This window comes from Natator depressus, chromosome 4 (genome assembly GCF_965152275.1).
Source record: "Natator depressus isolate rNatDep1 chromosome 4, rNatDep2.hap1, whole genome shotgun sequence".
In the NCBI taxonomy this organism is placed as follows: domain Eukaryota; kingdom Metazoa; phylum Chordata; order Testudines; family Cheloniidae; genus Natator; species Natator depressus.
In genome coordinates, this window is record NC_134237.1 from 67230014 (window position 1) to 67250856 (window position 20843).

A 20843-nucleotide genomic window follows, 5' to 3' on the forward strand; every position below is an offset into this window, starting at 1 on the left:
CCTATATAAAGTAAATGTTTGTTATGTTGTCAAGGTTCCTCCCCCACTCTGAACTCTAGGGTACAGATGTGGGGACCTGCATGAAAACCTCCTAAGCTTACTTTTACCAGCTTAGGTTAAAACTTCCCCAAGGTACAAATTAATTTTATCCTTTATCCTTGGAATATCCACTGCCACCACCAAACTCTAACTGGGTTTACTGGGAAACGTAGTTTGGACACGTCTTTCCCCCCAAAATCCTCCCAACCCTTGCACCCCACTTCCTGGGAAAGGTTTGGTAAAAATCCTCACCAATTTGCATAGGTGACCACAGACCCAAACCCTTGGAACTGAGAACAATGAAAAAGCATTCAGTTTTCTTACAAGAAGACTTTTAATAGAAATAGAAGTAAGTAGAAGTAAAGGAATCACCTCTGTAAAATCAGGATGGTAAATACCTTACAGGGTAATTAGATTCAAAACATAGAGAATCCCTCTAGGCAAAACCTTAAGATACAAAAAAGACACACAGACAGGAATAGTCATTCTATTCAGCACAGTTCCTTTCTCAGCCATTTAAAGAAATCATAATCTAACACATACCTAGCTAGATTACTTACTAAAAGTTCTAAGACTCCATTCCTGTTCTATCCCCGGCAAAAGCAGCATACAGACAGCCACAGACCCTTTGTTTCTCTCCCTCCTCCCAGCTTTTGAAAGTATCTTGTCTCCTCATTGGTCATTTTGGTCAGGTGCCAGCGAGGTTACCTTTAGCTTCTTAACCCTTTACAGGTGAGAGGATTTTTCCTCTGGCCAGGAGGGATTTTAACGGGGTTTACCCTTCCCTTTATATTTATGACATATGTATAAGATATAATATGTATTGGAGTCCTCCTTAACACACTATTTTGCTTTCTTTTCAGACCTTTAATGAGTTTGAGATTGAACAACATCAGGAATGTGCTTATGACCACTTGGAAGTGTTTGATGGAGAAACAGAAAAGTCACCAATTCTGGGACGTTTATGTGGCAATAAGATACCAGATCCTCTTGTTGCTACTGGAAATAAAATGTTCCTCCGGTTTGTTTCTGATGCATCAGTACAAAGAAAAGGCTTCCAAGCCACACACTCTACAGGTTAGGAAATCAGGATGTTATTTACTGATCATTTTTCCTTGATGGAGACATTCAGGATTTTCATGTTTTATGAGCAGAATTGTTTAGTAGATAAATCAGTGCTACCAATAAAGCTGAACAAATCCTTTGAGGCAGTAGATGAAATCTAAACTCAGAGATGAAAGGAAATATTGCCAGGATTCTAGAATTAACTCTTTTTTGCGATCTTATTACTTTTTTTGTTTTGTTTTTGGAAGGTTTTTTTCTTTTTTAACCTTAATGTTGTTGCTGGACAGTCATTAAAAAGTAATCAGTTACTTTGAAAAAAGATCTAGTAAAAGCCAAAAGGAAGGCAATGCTGAATTCTTTCCTGAGGAAAGCTATGATTCCTTTTTAAATTCAGCAGATTTGGGAAACAGGTTTTCAAGAAATTTGTATTCTTATAATTGATGCCATAGGTGACTATACTTATAAAAGATTCAACGGCCTCTAATTTCATTTCCAGTGGACCTATTGTAATGTAGTGTGCTGTGTACCAAAATAGTCTCTGATTTTTGTCTTCTACGATTTTAAATAAAACATGGGAATTTGTGCTAACAGGTAACACTATTTCTTCTACAGTAAAAAAAGAATGGTAAGCAAAGGTAAAAGTAAGCAAAACAAAACTGACAGTCTTGCTAAAATAAACAAGGTTTTAAAAAGTCTCCTTCAGGCTTAGCAGTTACTTTTGGTCCTTGATAGGAATTATTGTCATTCAAAATATGTTCTGAAATTCCATTAATCGGTTGCTTAGGACATTTTCCATGTTACAAACATTATTTTTCTGAAGTTGCTTGGTTTACAATGACCCCTAGTGGTGACTCTAAAAATGTTAACCTCCAAGACGTTATTTGGAAAGGGAAGAGAAGCCATTCAAGAATATTAGAGAGCAGGGGTGCTGGAACAATTTATATAGTGGGGGTTCTGAGAGCCACTGAACCAAGCTGTAAATCCCGTATATAATGGAAACCACTTCAAGCCAGGGGTTGTGGCAGTAGCCCTAGTTCCAGCACCTATGTTACAGAGTAGAATAGAATAATATTTCCCCAATCTCTACAGTAGAAATAATATTTCTTCACTTACCACAATCAATTCTTACTCAGGGATTATTTTTCAAACTGCATATTAAAGCGGATATTATATAAATATGACTTCCAGCATACTGAGGCTTTGCTGATGCACACAAATCCCTAATCTTGATTATAAGAATGAGTAGTCTATATTTTATCCATGTAGTTTAACATTATCTAAAACATCACATGCAACATAAAAGTGCGTGTGCAACTATCAAATCATTATAAATTAATATTAAAATTCAAATTAGGTTTTTTCCCCTTGCATTTTTGTAGAGAAATAATCCTTGATACTTTGTGTGATTAATTTCTCCTTTTGGCAGAGTCACCAGACATCAGAACCTGGGCTCTTTCTCACCATTTGTGTTCTGATGCTGGAAAATGAAAGCGTTGTTTACCCTGACGTTCAGTGTACTTCTCTTTCATGTTATGAGACCTGGTTTGCAAACACTTAGTAGTACACTCATGATGTGTTTGCTGGATCAGGCCCTTCCTTATCTCCCTTTGTATCAGCTGCAATTGTACATCTACAACCACATGTGTCACATGTACATTTTAACTCTTAAGAGGGACTGAAAAAATTATCATGTGCTTTACTTCATCCTTTCCAAATCCTACAAGATCACTTGTATTACCCTCTCCAGTCTTCTCTACCTCACAGTGACCATTATGATTTTCACAAAATTATATATAAAAGGTTTGATTGGTCCTTACTACAATTTTACAGTAAATAATTAAAAAACAAAACTATTGGTAAAGATGGGTGTTGTAATACTACTGATTTATGTAGTTTCTTTCCATTTACACAATTGCAGTAGTCATTACATAAAGGAAATTAAAATCTATGCCCGCAGTATTTCTAAGTGTTACCAGTTACATTGCTACATAAACTCACAGAATCATAGAAGATTAGGGTTGGAAGAGACCTCAGGAGGTCATCTAGTCCAATCCCCTGCTCAAAGCAGGACCAATCCCAATTAAATCATCCCAGCCAGGGCTTTGTCAAGCCGGACCTTAAAAACCTCTAAGGATGGAGATCCTCCCAAGGTAACCCATTCCAGTGCTACACCACCCTCCTAGTGAAATAGTTTTTTTTCTAATATCCAACCTAGACCTCTCCAGTGCAACTTGAGACCATTACTCCTTGTTCTGTCATCTGCCACCACTGAGAATAGCCGAGCTCCATCCTCTTTGGAACATCCCTTCAGGTAGTTGAAGGCTGCTAATACATCCCCCCTCACTCTTCTCTTCTGCAGACTAAATAAGCCCAGTTTCCTGAACCTCTCCTTATAAGTCATGTGCCCCAGCCCCCTAATCATTTTGTACAGTTAATGACTTGCTGGTATTTCCCTTATAAATGTCTATTTGAAGAGGTTTATAACTTCCACTTAATGTGGAAACTTTGTGTATGATATCTCAGCACAGGCACAGTGTTTTCCTTCAGAATGTTGAAAAACAAAATCTGCTTGATTCTTTTTTAAGAATGAAGGAGAAAAAAGGTGCATTTTTGCTCATATATGATTCAAAGTGAATTTTTGAAGGAAAATGTTTCACAAAATGTCCATTAAGGTAACTGAGGAGCCTAGCGACTGATAGCATAGGGATACAGTTTGTATGTACAGTTTGTACAGAATAAGGACTTTATCCTGCAGTCTTGATGAAAGCATAACCATTAATTTTAGTGGGAGTTTTGTGAATGGACACAAATGAATGGACATTACATGTATGAATATATAATCAAATATATAATCATTGCATATATATATTGCATTTTGAATATATAATCAAAGTTTTCAAAGAATATATTATTTTTCTTCATGTTATTGCTTCCATAATGTAATACATAATATGTCATTTTAAAAGGCTAGATTCCATGGGTGAGATTAGGGGTGGTAGTGAAAAGCTTGTGCGTATGTAACCCACACACCTTCTGGGTGTGGTGTTGTGTCCCATCTAGTGGCATCGAGACCACTTAGAGAGAGAGATAAAATGAGTCTTCTCTACAGCCTTTGCTAACAGCCAGTTGGCTTTTAGCTCATGCGGTAGAGGCTCACGCACTAAGCTCCAGAGGTCCCTCGTTTAATCTCGCCTGCCGATGACCGGGGTCTGTCGGCATTACACCTAACCCTACATGACTGCAAGGACAGGCAGAAAGAGCTCAAGGAGCCATTCCCCTCTCTCCTTGTACTGGACACAATCTTCTGGCTTTACAGTTCCTGGCACAAGGCCAGAATGAGCCTAGTAATCCCAGAATGAGCAGCCTGATATGGAATCCAAAGCTGAATTCGGAATCATGCCACTAAACTTTGTATTCCCTTCCAGATTTTCTGGACAATTATAGAATCATAGAAATGTAGGTGTGGAAGGGACCTTGAGAGTTCATCTAGTCCAAACCCCTGTGCAGGAGCAAGTAAACCCAGACCATCCCGGAAAGGTGTTTGTCCAACCTGTTCTTAAAAATCTCCACTGATGGGAATTCCACAGCCCATCTTGGAAACCTATTCCAGAGCTCAACTACCCTGATAGTTAGAAAGTTTTCCCTAATATCTAACAGACGAGTGTCTAGTCCTACCTTCCATAGAAATAGAGAACAACTGATCACTGTACTCTTTATACTAGCCCTTAACATATTTGAAGATTGTTATCAGGCCTCCCACCCAGTCTTCATTTCCGAAGACTAAACATGCCCAGTTGTGTTAAGCTTTTCTCATAGGTCAGGTTTTCTAAACCTCTTATCATTTTTGTCGCTCTCCTCTGGACTCTCTCTAATTTATCCATATCTTTGCTCAAGTGTGGCACACAGAATTGGACACAGTACTCTGGGTGAAGCTTTACCAGTGCAAAGTAGAGTGGGACAACTACCTCCCATGCCTTACATATAACACTCCTATTAGTATATCTCTGAATGATATTAGTCTTTTTTGAAACTACATCACATTGTTGACTCATATTCAATTTCCAGTTCCCCAGATCCTGTGAATTGATGCAAGGTTTCCAATCATAGTTGGTTTTTTTGGTGGTTGGTGGTTTTTTTCGGTTGTGTGATTTTTTTTGTTTGTTTGGTTGGTTTTTTGCATTTTATTTTTGTTTGCATTTATCAGACTTGGGAAGTGATGAGTATTTTGGGAGCTGAATATGTTAAATTTCTTAAACAATTCCAGTGGATTCAAAATATTAATTTCCTGAGACTAAAAATGCATGTCTGCAGCACAGATTAAAAAATTAGTATTTAACTAAAATTAATGTACTCATAATGTAAAATTAATGTATTCCTGCCCATAATAAAGGGGTGTAAACTATTTAGAAGCATGTTTTAAAAAGCATGTATCTGCCAGGAGATTAAACATTGTTTTTAAATGGTTGTGAATTCCATACTCTAGAACAAACATTAGCCTGAACACATTTTAAACAACTTTTAAAATCAGTTTCTCTACCACAATTTTGACATAACATAGATGAGTCCTAGAGTAAAGTTTTCAAAAGCACCTCAGTGTCCGAATAGTATAACTCCCATTGTCCTCGATGGCACAGGAAGAAAGACAAGACACCAGGAATGACACTAGGCTGCAGCTTTACTGAATAACACACTTGGGAACTATCCAGCAATAACTCCATTGGTGCAGGTCATCCTTTCTTCTGTAACCCATACCACCTGGGGGAGGGCTGCAGGCAACCCTCCACGCTGTGAGCTTGGTCCCAGCACCATTGCTGGGACCCACCATCTTCTCTCATATAAGCGGGGTTGTCTCCTCGCTGTACCAGACATTAGGAGTCCTGGTTCCGTTCCCCACCTTTTTTAGGACAAGCCTTCTAGTAGTGCACTTCCAATTCCAGTTTATCGGGGAACTGGACCCTCCATTGAGCAAGTAGCTGCACTGGGCACCTGCTGAGCTGCAACATGAATTTTGCAGTGCAACCTATCGACTGGTTCCTGGGATGCTGAGAGGAAGGCAAAAAACCCCACACTGCCCAGGCCAATCTGGCTAAAAAGGTGACTAGGATGATGCTCACAGTGAGTGGGGGGGTATTTCGATCAGTGTGCAGAATTGTGCCCTGGGCAGGGCGAAGGTTTTATAAGCCCTTCGTTTGTGTGCATGGGAGCCAATAGGCTTATGCTGTGGCCTTGCATCCAGCCTGTCAAAGAGCCCCCCTTCCTACCCTCCTCAAGCTCACAAGGAGGCTGAGTGCCCATGGGAAGGGGAGGAAACAAGAAAGGGTCAATCCTTACAGGAGCCAAGTGTTTTCTTTCCCCTAATGGCCCTAACAAAGCCTCCCCATCTCAAAGGCTGACCGGGGGTGGTGGTGTGCATTTTCAAAAGTGATATAAGCACTTCAGACCCTAAATCCCATTGCTTTCTAATGAGATTTAGGTTCCTAAGTGCTTCAGTCACTTTGGAAAAGTGGACTTAAGATCTTGTGAAAAATTCCTCTCTATTTTTTAAATTGGTTCTCCTTTTATAAATGTGAGAAATTCTTGCTTTAAAATTTTTGCAGCTGGTAATATGGATGGAGATTTCTTTTAAACTCATAGAAACCATAGCATATATGGGGAAACAGTACATACAGTTGATTAAAAGTATTCCTTTTTTACAGCTGTTCTATGTCTTAAATGTGTAAACCCTCTTACAACCTACCCTCTTATTCCAGTCAAAAGCAAAAACTTAACTGAATTCACCAAAAAGTGAAGTAGCCAGTAAATTAGAATAAACAGTAAACTGAACCCAGGTGAGGCATCTCATCTGTAGCTTTGATAATGCGCAGTTGTGAAGTGCGAAAAATGCACACAAGTACACATGTATGAAACCTCATGAAGGTATCCTGTGAATCAGCTATGGGGGGATTTCTGTTTTTGTCAGAAAATGGTACATGCTTGTCTAGAAGAATTTAAAATTCTATGCTGAGCTATAAATCAAGTTTAATAGAATCATTCCACTTACATATTATATAATATTTTCTGTTTTGCTTGTCTTGATTCTTAATAGATACATTTTCATGAATACGATAAAGTGCAGTTTTAAGCATCCATGTGTTCCTATTATTATTTCCTACCTGAATTCAGAATCTTCAGCATATGACATCACAATTTGTTGTTGTTAAAGTTGGGCCTGATCCACAGAGTTCATGACCAGCTCCTCCCTCCTCCAGAGCTCAGATGCGTTTGGATTCTGGGATTTGTTTTAGCTCATCATAAAATATAATGCCACTGCAGAGGAGCCTAACATAAACAGATTTTGGTATAAAGTATTGGGGTAGCCGTGTTACTCCACAAAAACAACAAGGAATCTCATCTGAAGAAGTGGTTTTTTACCCACAAAAGCTTATGACCAAATAAATCTGTTAGTCTTTAAGGTGCCACTGAACTCCTTATAGATTTTGGTATAGTTACTGTAGAAATGAATGTCATAAGCAGAAGAGTTTGGCCTGGTGAGAAATAAGGAGCAGATGAACCTGTAAAAATAAGTGATCTATTTTAATTGAAATCTCCATAGGTGTTAAAATTAAAAAATCCCAGCCAAACCTCCCCTAGAAATCTAAACAACAATGCAGTGTTTTTTCAAAATATGGTTTTACATGTGTTCTTAGCTGCTTTTAAATAGTGCCTTTAACTTTAACTCTAATTCACTGATGTAGTATAGAAAGCTAAACACAATGAAAATGTATAACGAAGAGCAAATATTTATTAATTCAAACTAGTTAAAATGTTTAGAACAGAAGAAGTAAAATAGTTAATGTTTTGTTCTTCAAATATACAATAATAGCTGCTTCTGTCAAGCAAACTGTTTGTAGCCCAGTTTATGGGTCTAAACATTCCTTTTCATGAAGTGAAATGTAACATTATTCAAAACAGTTTTTTCTATAAAATGTTGTAATATACATATTTTTAAACTCGGAATTTTTTTTGACGAGCTACACCTGAGTGAATCTGTAAAACAAAATGTATCGTAAACCATATAATTAGAAATTTACTAACTCGTATAGATAGATATATTATGAAAATATTGACATACAGTATGTAATGCCCCAGCATAAAGCTTGATTTGGCTGCCCTTATGTGCATCTCAAATATATATTTTGAAGGATATCACACAGTTTATTTACTTTCTCTGCAAATTTGCTGTCCTCTTTTGTTAAAAATTATTTACATAATGGGAAATGATGTATCTAAGGATATAAAAAGATGAAAGGAATGAATTCTGCAGCATTTTATTACAATTTAAATTTGTTGGACTCTCATTTTGATTCTTCACTGCACATTCAGTTCCACATTTAGGCCTTAGCAGGGCACAAGGGTTTCCTTGCTCTCTTTTAGTACCTTATAGGCAAGAAGTTCCATTAAAGTTGTAAATTACTACTTAGGGACAGTAAGCAGAATTAGATCCATATGACTTTTAAAAAATAAATTTTAAATTATGGGCCAGGTTCTGCCCCCCTTATTCAGAGTAGTACCTCATTCTGCAAAGTAGTCCCATTAACTTCCATAGACCTATCTGTGGGGTAAGGAACTACTCATCCTGAGCAAGGCTAACCTTACAGGAAAAGGGAATGATGAGCTGTACTGAAGAAAGCTTTTCCTTATTCTTTATTTGTTTCCTTTATGCAGAGTGTGGTGGTCGACTGAAAGCTGAAATGAAGCCCAGAGATCTGTACTCTCATGCTCAGTTTGGTGACAACAACTACCCAGTTCAGATGGACTGTGAATGGTTGTTAGTATCAGAGCGTGCCTACCGAGTAGAGTTAACATTTCAGACATTTGAGGTGGAAGAAGAGGCAGATTGTGGTTATGACTATGTTGAACTCTTTGATGGCCATGATACAACAGGTGTGAGACTTGGTCGATTTTGTGGATCAGGGGTAAGTAATCAGTAACTGAAGCTTATATTTATGGACAGAAAAGCTACAAAATAAAAATTCTTACAGGGTCATTGTCAGGTAGTTTTCTCCAAACTGTAGGTTTTGTCAAAAATAAATAAAATATTTTACCAAAATCTTGGAACAATAGACATGTTTCTATGATTTCAAAAAATATTCCATTGAAATATTTTCAGTCAATAAGTATTCTGTAGTCTTTGTAGCCAGATTATTGCATCATTATGCTAGTGCATATGAAGTTGAAAGTAAAATTGTTTAGTCTGTTCTATATACAGCACTCGTCACTAAAGTATCTGGGCACTTCGTAGTACTGCATTAAGCAATGTGACTAACATCTGTCACGTGGTTTGTTCTCTTGTTCCTTTCTAATTTCTAATCTGATTCTAAAGAAATACAGGCCTAGAATGAGAGAATAATTTTAGCTTAAGTAGGAGGCTTTCCATAGCTGTGCCACCCAAGTAGGATCTCTGAAAAGGAATTGTGGCTCCTGGGAGAACATAACTTACTGCCACCCTAAAAAGGTGCATCTTATGTCTCCCTTTCAATTGGCCTAGCTCTGCAGGCCCAGTGTGTTGAGGAAAGGGGAGTCAGGGCTCCACCCATTTGCTGACAGGGGAAGAAGGTAAGTATCTGGTGTACAGCTCTTGCTTCTTGTTCTGTTTGTCTCACTGCACGTAAAGCCAATATTTGACAAGATCGGACATGAGGTGGTAGGGAGCATTTACTCCCCTGTGTGGCCATGTTGGGACCAAGAATAGTCTAGCCCTAAGAAGTATGAGGATCCAGATGTCTCACCTCAGGCTGACTTGCTCTGAACAGAGCCAAATCAACCCCTTTTAAAGCATATTAGGCTTGAGGGAAAGGAAAGGAGAGAATGATAGAACCCTAACTAACTCTCAAAACAACAAAAATACTACTGGGGCCCAATTCTGACATTCTACACTGAGCAGTACCTCAGTACCTTTGCCACTAGACCCAGAATATGAATAAAGGTGGCAGAACAGAGCCCTGTTCCACCCTCCGGGTGACACAATTCATAGTTTTATGACATGGGTGAATATTCTGACTGTTTTAGCTTTCTCTAAAGCAATTCACTCATCTCATCCTTCTTGCTATTACCTGCTATAAAAATGATACTGTCTGATCCATCTGATTTACACATCATAGTGTAGTATATAAGCTCCAGATGTGGTGTTGTCCATCATTTGTATAACTGACCTGTCAGTACAAGGAACAGCACAGGCTACATTTATAAAAATCTTAAACATTTTTCAAGTGGCATGCTCCAGATTTTTTATTTAGTTTATATTAAACAGACCACCCTTTAATAAGGGGAGAGGAGGTTCAGAAAAAAAAAATGGCCTAGACCTGTTGACCTAGCTTCAAATCTTTTATGCAGGTTGCAGAGGACTCTAACTCTTCTTTTGGACTCCCAACACACCTGAAGCTCACTTCCCTATGCTGCAATGTTCCTATAGATAATAGAATCCTTCCTAAGCTATGACCCTCTAGTAGGTCCCAGCCTTCCGCTCACTTGTCCCTATTGTCTGCATTTACAGTTAGACACATGTTGTTGATCTCCTTGCAGTGCTAGTGTGACCACCAATAATTACAAATCTTACGCAGTCAAGGACACTGCAGGCACTCTGGGAGCACAGCCCCAAGCGGGGCAAAATTTGAATTCAGTATAAACCAGATCCCAATAGAGCTGCGGTGCTAAGCAATGGGATCATCAGAAGATAGGGGTGGTCATGTTAATTGTGGTAAGTAGAGCCATTGTGGAGATAGAAAGAGTAGGCATATAAAAGTTTGGATCCACTCCAAACAAGCATTCTAACTGCACTGAATGTTTTAACCTTTTAAAATTTACCCATGGCTAGTTTTCTTGAGGACAGCAATACTAGTTTGTCATGTCTACATTACACGGTTTAGTTGCCATCTGGCTTTTCTGGACTTTACTGTACTAGGATGGATTTTTAGCAGAGCATCCAAATTAGACTATATTCTGCTGTCCATTATGGCAGCATAATTCCAGACTATCCCCTCTGATTTCAGTGAGGTTACTCTGGATTTGTACCAGTACAGGGGAAAGCAGAATTTAGGCCACTGTGTTTTGATGTATTGAATTGTTATAATTTCATTATATAGGTTAGTCTATCCAGAGTAGACTTCAGAGAGACCTACTCAAATTAGGTGAATGGGAAACATGATAGCAGATGAAATTCAGTACTGATGCAAAGTAATGGAAAGTAATAACATTGGAGGAAAAAACACAATCTACTAATACCCTTAGTGTTCTATATTACAGTATCATCTTAGGAAAAAGGACCTGAACATCGTTGTGGACAGTTCAACAAAGGCCTCTGATCACAGTGCAACTGCAGTGAGAAAAGGAAACAAAATGTTAGGCTGCCATAAGAATGGGGTAGAGAATAATACAGAAAATTACATAATGCCATTATATAAACCAGTGTTTAATCTTCATGTTGTTGTACCAATAAATTAAAAACCAGCAGGATCTTATTAAAGGGAAAAAGGCAAAATACCACATTTATTGTGAATACAGAAAGAATCATAGTAAGCAGTTAGTTACAGCTGTAACATTCCATTCAATCTCATCTTTATTCACTCATTCATTCATACAAACACACACACACACACACACAGGTTCTGCAAGGTTGTTATCATAGTAAGCAGTTAGTTATAGCTATAACATTCCATTCAATCTCATATTTCTTCACACATTCATTCATATACACACACACACACACACACAGGTTCTGCAAGGTTGTTATCATAGTTACCAGCCTTAGAGTTGCTCATGCCAAGCCACTGGCCAGGTGGCCTGGACATGAGGAGGGAGCAGGGCCTTGTCAGATGCTCATCTGATGCTCCTGGAAGTTGGTTTGCAGAATCAGACCCCAAAGTTCTCACTTTTTAAGAGTCTATTTTTATAGGAATTTCTTCCTATGCCAGTCTATGGGAATTGCTTCATCATGCTGTTGCTGAATCAATCAGCAGATAGCACATTCCTGACGGCTCCAAGAAGTTATCTTGTTCTTTGGTTCTCCCATTCTTGAGGCTGTTGGGTGGATTCCAGTCTGCCCTCCGGGGTCCTCTGGTTATTTCCACTTGACGCCTTCTTCAGCCGATGGACACTGGATTCTTAGGCTGGCACCTCCCTGATCATTCAGTTATTATCCACACCAAGCATCCATCCACATACATCCTCTATCTCTATTTTAATCACAATTGTTAATACAACAAAAGGGCGGGGAGTCTCTGGGTGCTGTTTCTGTTGTTAGAGTATTGCTTTGAGTCTCTGTGAATTGCTTTGAGAACAGACTCTGTCTTAGAATGTACTAACGCAATTAGCAGCTTGCAAGTTTCACACATAGAGGGAGAGAAACAGTACCAAAACCCAAGAGACCTCTTAATTAGTAATACCCTGGAATTTAAACTATGGGGAATCAAACTCATTTGTGATTTTAATACAGAACTTCTTTAATATGATCCAACAATGTGGAATACTGTGTATATTACTGGTCACCCCATAAAGGGTGACCAGCAGAATAGAGGGAGTCCAGGAAAGGTGATGAGAATGATTTGGGGCATGGAAAAACTTTCACGTGAAGAGTAATGAAAAAGATTGGGATTGTTTACTTTTGAAAAGGAGATGAATAAAATGAGACGTGATAAAAGTACATAAAATGATCAGTGATATAGAGAAGATATATTGGGAGCTTCAGTTCTGCCAGCCTCCTAATACTAAATCAAGGAAACGGTCAATAGAATGGAAAGGTGGCAAATTCAAAACTGATAACGGAAATACTTTTTTACACAACACATAGCTAGGCTGTGGAACTCATTGCCACATGATGTCATTTATGCCAGGAATCTAAGATTCAAAGAAGGACTGGACAGATAACAAGAATATCCAGTTATAATAGTTAATACTAAAAAAAGGTTAAAACCTCATACTTCAGGGTTATCCTCTTGGGGGCTAGGATGAATCTTCTTGGAGTGGAGATTATATCACCTCTGGCTACTGTGGGGTTTCTTCCATCTTCCTCTAAAGCATCTGGTTCTGACCACTGTTAAAGACAGGCTACTGAACAAGATAGACTATGGGTCTGTTCCAGTATGTATAGTCCTATTACATTTTTCACTATGATGTTCTGGAAAAATGCTGTATGAGTCGCTGAAATGTGTTGCTCCGTTGTTTTATAATGTTAGACTAAGACCTAGACTAAGACCAAGGGCTGCCTGTGTAAAGGTGTTGCATCCACCTTGAATGGTGGTATTGGTTCTATCCACTGTGAATGGTGCTATTAAATTATACTGCTTAAAGAGGAATAAAAAAATCCATATAAGAAAATATCTTAACTGAAAAAGAACTAATAGAGTCAAAGGTGAAAAAATAACTTTATTTATGTACTTATTTATCCTAGCCACCAGAAGAAATTTATTCAGCTGGGGATGCCGTTTTACTCCATTTTCATACTGATGATACAATCAACAAGAAAGGATTTCATATACGATACAGAAGTATAAAATATCAAGATAGTGTTCACACCAAAAAATAACGCAAGAACCTCTATGCCAGAAAATAAGAAAGAGAGAGAGAGTGTTAGTGTGATGGAGAGGAAGGAAGCCGTATTTTTTTACTGACATTATTAGCACAAGTGTTTTATATAAGAGGTTCAGTTGGAAGCAAAATGTATATGACCAGAAACATTTTAGTTCACAATGAAACTTTCACCCATCCCAATGGAATGGACATGGTGATGACATGTGGGCTCCATGCTTGACTGTCTCTGCAAAGCTGGTGAAAAGGCATTGCATGCTTCCAGGGAAACTATAAAAGCTTTTGTTTCCAGCTTGATGTTTGTATAGATGCTTGCAGATTCAATCACTTAAATTCAGTGGAAGTGACCTTGCAGACTGTTCTTCCTTCTGAAAATTATCTGGTCCAGGAGAAAAAATGCTCCTTCAGGTCACACACTCAGAAAACTGTGCTTATATCTTATTGAAATTGCTTTGGCTTTGTATCAAGGATACAGTGCATGCAAAGACCATAAAAGGAGATATGAAATGGGAAAGTCTTCTGAGGTTGGTCTGTACTTTTGTAGGGATTCATCTCTCCTGTTAGTTTACCAATATTTTGAAACTGGAAAATCACATCTCCTGAAACGTAATTGATTTCATTTTACCAGCATATTGAAAAGTCTGAAACATTTTATTCATCGCCATTATTAGTACACTCAGAATTTGGATAGTAAGTAATTGAAAATGTCAAGTGTATTGGTTAAGTAAGGTATAACTGATGATGTGCTCTTATTTTGCACTGAGCCCGATAAGAGACTGAGTTAATGTTTAACAGACCTGTTGTAAATCAATCTTTATCCACTGGGAAACAGAAATAATCATGAAAAGAATCATCTGAAACTCCAATTACTGATTTCATTTTCAGTAGTAAAATCATAACTGCTGCTAACTCGTATTTCCTTGGAACATTTTATGAATGAGCTAATTATCCGTTTTAGCTAATCAGAAACAAAGCTGAAAATAGTATCCAAAAGAAACGTTTCTCAACCCATTGACAGAACAATATAATTTGTTTTCTGGAAATAAGAATTTCTATCATGGCAAAAAACAAACAGGATTTGTTGTTGAAAGAGAATTTCTTTGGTGCTATTCCATGAACATTAAACACACAATGAAGACGTTTTAGACCTTTGAGCCAACAACCTGCAGATCATGAATGTCTCACTATGCCTGGCTGCATCTGAAGAATAAAGACTTAATACGCGTGTGACGAGATCATTGCAATGGCAGCACTAGTCCTGTGGAACAACTACTACTATTGCCTTAGAATTCTTGCACATGATCAAACAGATCTTCCTGTAGATACATCTTTAATTTGATAAATAATTTGACAACTTGAACGTTTTAATGTATGTCAACGAAAAGATCTTCAAGCAAAAACCCATCTGCCGAGCTTAGATCATCTGCTGTAAATACAGTGACCTGCTTTTGATGTAGAAATATGTTACTTTTAGAATGAACTATTCTATGTGCTTTAGGCCATACATGGCTTTAGTCATGATGTATATGCATTATGTCAGTATGTATGAATGAGTGCTCCAGACAGGTGAGAGGTGTTGTATGGATGAACGGTTAAATTGTGCCAAGTTCTACCAGAACCCTGCTTTACTGTAGCAACTTTTCTTTAAAGGTTTCATAGGCAGGTAAGTGGGACTTCTAGTCAGCAAGAACAGAATTAACATGAAATGTTATGGTTCACTTACAAGAAATATTATTTTGATATCCTTTGATGTAAGTTGCTACCCAGATTAGCTTAGTTCCTGTTACCTTACCATGAACATTCACTGGCACTAATAAATCTGGTGGTTTTTTTTTTTTTTTGGTTTTTTTACAAAAATAAAAACTAAACACATGTGTAGGCGTCTTTGGCTGTATTAACCACTGATTTATGTTGCTGTATCTCCCTTTTCCCTTCCAAAAAACTCTCACAAGTGAAGTTCAAAGAATGAATCATTTTTATTCCTCCTTTGGATATAATTGTACTTTTCTAATATTGCATGGCTTTACTTTTCTATGGATCGTTTTTCAGGGTGCTTGCACAAGAAGAAATGAACAACATAAACTGGCAGAGTGGAGCAGAGTTGCTCCAAAATCTTTCCGTACAAACTCCTGTCATAAAACTTAACGCAGCAGAAAACTATGCTTTAACTTCAATGCACAATATACTGGCATAGTTTGTTCTATTCTGGAATGGCTTAAGAAAACATTTTATTAAAATAACATATTTAAAGGGGTAGAAGAAGGGTTTGAGGAGGGGATAAAGGGCAGGGTTGCTGGGCTCTTTTCACACCACATCATTGCATGTAATCTTTTTTCCCTTATTAACTTTTGCCCTCTGGTCCCATCACAATATTTTCTTACTAAGTTCAGTGTAGTGCAAACTGAACAACATTTGCCCTAACCACACAGGAGAATTTCAATCCTTTTTTCCTCCCCCAACATGCTATACATTTTCCCACTTGGTGAAGTTTCTTCTGACCGCAGAATTTGGCCCATGATGAGGATGATTATTTGGTAGGCTCATCCCAGTTTATGTAGGGAGGGCTCCTTCATGTCTGAATCTCCAGTGGGCAATTGGGGTGGTCAGTCACCTCCATTCTGAGGAAGACAGCTTAGACTGGGCAAGTTGAGGAGAGAAGTGAGCAAACTCAGAAGGGTCCATCCAGAAAGCTGCAATATGCAAGGGCTGGGGTACAGTCTTGGAGCAGCCACAGGAGCTATGTTTCCACATATCCAGTAGCTCCATCTCTGTGCATACTTGGCACAGAGGGGCTGAGACACATACTGGAATAGCAACTGTGTGTGTAGGAGGGGAAAGAGGGCTGCTATGCTTCTTGACATTGGAGTACATTGGACATTGGAGTTAGGGCAGTAATTTCACTTCCCTAGCCCCTCCTTGCTCTTCCTAAATAGAGCCCAAACACTTAGGCTTTGGGCCTTGGCCCTGTCCTCCTGTAAAAGAATTATAATTGGTCAAGTTAACACTATATCCAAATAAGCAGGGGGAGTATATCCCTGGAAGGTTTTCACCTCTTAATTTATTATGTATATAATACACAACCAGTGGCAATTAAATTCAACCTATTTTATTACGTCGGTCTTCAAGATCTCACAGAAACTAACAAAAGTGAGGTTAGTCTGGGGTGAGGTAGTTATTCTGTCCTCAATTTGTCCTTGTATTATTACACATTTGGTGAATAATTCCACATTGTTCTGAGAACCATGAAATGGCTAACTACTGTATGGTGACCTACGCGTGGGGTGACAGCCAGATCAGATGTTTAACGTTACTATAACTTTGGTTTTGTATTTAAAAAAGCTGAAATTTTATAAGCTTAAATATTTAAAATAATTGAGTGCAAACTTTGTTGCACTGGAGGGCTACATTGGCAATTTGTCAGGAGAGCAAGGGCCAAGCTTAATTTTTATAAAATGGAGGAAATTGCTGTTGACCTTATAAAATAAAAGCCATGCTAACTCTTGAACTGACCGATTTCTCTTCAGCTCAAGATGAAGCATTATATATTGGCCCTGTAGTCCCTATGCCACACCTTCTCATTACAATTTGAGTGTGGCCACAATTTGAGAGTGGTCACCCAGCCCTTCTGTTGTTGTTGTTATTATTTATTAATATTTTTGTTGTGGTAGGATTTATGGATCCCATATTGGGGTTAGGATCCCACTGTACTTGGCACTGTACAAACAAATAGCATAGACCCTGCTCCAGAGAGCTGGGTACAGACAATACTGATCAAATGTCCACTGCACTCAATGGTAACTGTTCCATTGACTTCAGTGATGTTGGATCAAGCCCCATGAGTAAGGGTGGCAGAGTAAGGTAATGAAGACATATGTGATTTCATAAGTTAGTAATTGGCTGAAATTAAAGCATCACTGCTGTTTTTCATTTAGATGCTTGTAAAATTAATTAGATATAAATGTGAAGAATGAAATCTGAGCATAAAAAAGTTATTGCAATGACAGGAGCAAAAAAACTGAACAGAGGATTAAAAATATAATTACACCAGAATGAAGAGATACATAGTTAATTTATAAAAAGAGATCTTAGTGGGCTAAGTTCTTCCCTCTGTTTACCCTGGCAACACCATTGGCTTTTTTCAAAGCCTATGGGGTTGCAGTGATGCAATGATGAATGGAATTTGGCTGAATTACATTATAAGTATTTTATTTCACAGAGGCTGAGTGAAGGCATGTAAAGTTTAAAACCAACACTTGTGTAACAGATGTGCTAATCCTCCAATTAATCTTTCATATGCATTAGAATGCTTTGTACTATATTGCTTCCATCAATGCTAAAGAAGGCTTATGGAATTAGCTAGATGTGTAGGGTAGTCACTACTCTTTGTCATCCCTGAAACTACATCTGAACTCTAGACAACATAAAAATGATCTGTTTTCAAGTCAGTGAATTGTATGGTGAGCTAAGTTCTTGCAACCCAACCCATGTGCAAAAGAAAAAGAAAAGAAAAATGGCTTATCCTGACTTACCTTTTGCTTACTAGCATAACTAATGCCATAATGCAATTCTTCAGTTTTTCCCCTTAGAAATCTCAATTTTAGCTCATGGGGCAAATATATAGAGAGATAGTTGAAGTAACACAGATGTTCTTATGCATGTTGTAATTAAGGTAATCAAAGTCAGTAACCCTGTCAAAGAAGGAAATTAGGTTAGGTTGGCGAGATTTGTTCTTGACAAATTCATGTTAGTTGTTACTTGTCATCCTCTTAACCTGTAGGTGCTTACAAATTGATTATGTAATTGTGTTCCAGTATCTTTCCAGGTATGCAGGTTAGGCTGACTGATCTTTAATTCCCTGTGTCCATTTAGTCTCCCCTTTTAAAGATGCTTAAACTATGCCCTTTTCAAGTCCCCTGGGACATCATTCTCCTCCATGAATTCTCAAAGATTGTCTCTTATGGGTCCAAGATTGTTTCAGTTTGGTTCTTACGAACTGTAGGATGAACGTCATCCAGCCCTGCTGACCCGAATACGTCTAATTTAGCTAAATATTCTTTAACCTGTTCTTTCTCTATTCTTCTGGCTTATGTTCCTTACCCTTTGTTGTTAATATTCATTGTGTTCATGGAGGATAGGTCAATCAATGGCTATTAGCCAGGATGGGCAGGGATAGTGTCCCTAGCCTGTGTTTGCCAGAAGCTGGGAATGGGTGACAGGGGATGGATCACTTGATGATTACCTGTTCTGTTCATTCCCTCTGGGGCACCTGGCATTGGCCACTGTCAGAAGACAGGCTACTGGGCTAGATGGACCTTTGGTCTGACCCAGTATGGTCATTCTTATGTTCTCATATTCAGCATTTAGTCACAAGTAACCTTTTTAATGAAGACTGAAGCAAAAGGGAAATTAAATACCTTACTCTTTAGCTCTCCTGACCCACTAAGTAAGTTTTGTTCCTAATCATCATGAAACCAGATTTTGAATAACAAAATCTTCTGGGAATCAGAATTGTCTTTCTCTGCCCAGCTCTAGTTATCAAGCTGTTAGTATACTAAATAATGACAATAGTAATAATTTGGACTTATAGGGCTCAATCCTGCACCTGATCAATTTAATGGCAAAGCTTCCATTTACTTGAGTGGTGCAGGATTAAATTCATATAGCACTTTTCATTTTTGACTCTTCACATGCTTTACAAATTAACCAACGTAAGCTTCAGAAGATCCCCATAAGGGAGATAAGTCTTATTTGCCCCATTTTACAAATGAGAAAACAGGCATAAGGAGGTAAAGTCAAAGGGATATCCAGGTTATCAGCACCTCTGGAAATCAGGCCTTCAGTGTCTCAATTTGGGGATCCAAAACCTGAGGCATTCTAAATTAAAGGACACATTTTTGTATTAATTTGGCTCTTTCTGACTTGCTCAAGGCCACATAGTACATTTAAGGTAGAGCCATGAATAGAATTCCTTTCCCCAGTCTCCACCTTAATCATAAAGCCATGTTGAGCTCTGTAGGAAAATTCTGACTCCCTTTAAAAAAAGACTCTTTTGCATAGGGTATTTTAAAGAGAACACAATACAGCTTTTAAGATTTCAACCATCTTAGTGCTGAGAATAAAAAAAACCCAAATCCTGTAGTACAGCAAGTGGTTGCAAGTCACCTCAGCATCATAGGGTTAAGTTAAGGGCCAAACTTTAAAAGCGATATGATTTTCAGGAGCCACTTCAGGCTAGGAACATTACAGTGTACTATGCCTACCTTAAAAATGACATTCTCCAGCTAAAAGAAAAAAATGGTTGAACCTGCTAAACTTGATTTAAAATTTTTGCTAACCTGTTGAGTTTGGGAGAGCCGTGCAAAGTTACTGTTTTACATCACCTTCATTTTCAGTGCTGTGGCTGTGTAGGGACTCTGCTAAGAGAGGTGGTGGGTGCTGGAGAGAGGAATGGGTTGCTGAGGCAGCCCTTCTCCCTACTCTCAGCTACTGCCAGTAGTCTGCCTCAGAGTATATAGATGGCTGTACTCTAGCTTACATGATGGGACTTTAAGGAGAACATGGTGCTGTAAGAGTGCTGCTGTACTATCAGAGCAGTATTTCACCCTGTGACTTCCTTTGGACTGCACACCATGGGCCCAACTTTCAAATGTGGGGACTTAAAAAGGATGTCCAAATCATGCATTTGATCATCAGATTGACTCTAATGGCACATTGAATGGTCATTAACATGCTAATCTGAACTCATAAATCCTTCAGAAATGGGCTTTAGCTGTACAGCTAAAAGACCTTTCTCATGGTGTGAAGAAAACCTTTATATTGGGGAAATTTTATGAGTACATATTTAGCTTAGTTTGTGGTAACATAACTGCACAATACCTATTAATAATTGGAGGTTGTTGCCTCCCACTATTAGTCACTGAAAATTTACCCTTTAAAGTCTCCACATTTTAAGTATACATTTGTATGATATTTATCTGTAAAGCATAGAAAGCCTTGTGAGAAATTTTAACACTATTTTTATTCTCAAAGAAAAGATCCTGAAATTGCCTGTGAGTAATGTAGTCCAAGGTAAGTGAAATCTTTGGAGTGCTTTGTACACATGAAACACTATCAGTTATTCAAACACTTTATATCCATTCACAGCTCCCACATTGGTCCATCCTTCTGTTCCAGTTCAT

General features: G+C 38.2%; 1 protein-coding gene across 1 annotated transcript in view; it reads left to right on the top strand.

Annotated features, from left to right (window-relative positions):
* The window catches only part of TLL1 (tolloid like 1), a 196048-nt gene extending 180541 nt beyond the window's left edge, over positions 1-15507 (top strand). The window contains exons 19-21 of the mRNA XM_074951107.1: positions 903-1116; positions 8809-9059; positions 13529-15507. Of these exons, the coding sequence (XP_074807208.1) occupies positions 903-1116; positions 8809-9059; positions 13529-13663 (600 nt within the window). The 3' untranslated portion in view covers positions 13664-15507. The remainder of the gene's footprint in view (positions 1-902; positions 1117-8808; positions 9060-13528) is intronic.
* Positions 15508-20843: the final 5336 nt, after the last annotated feature.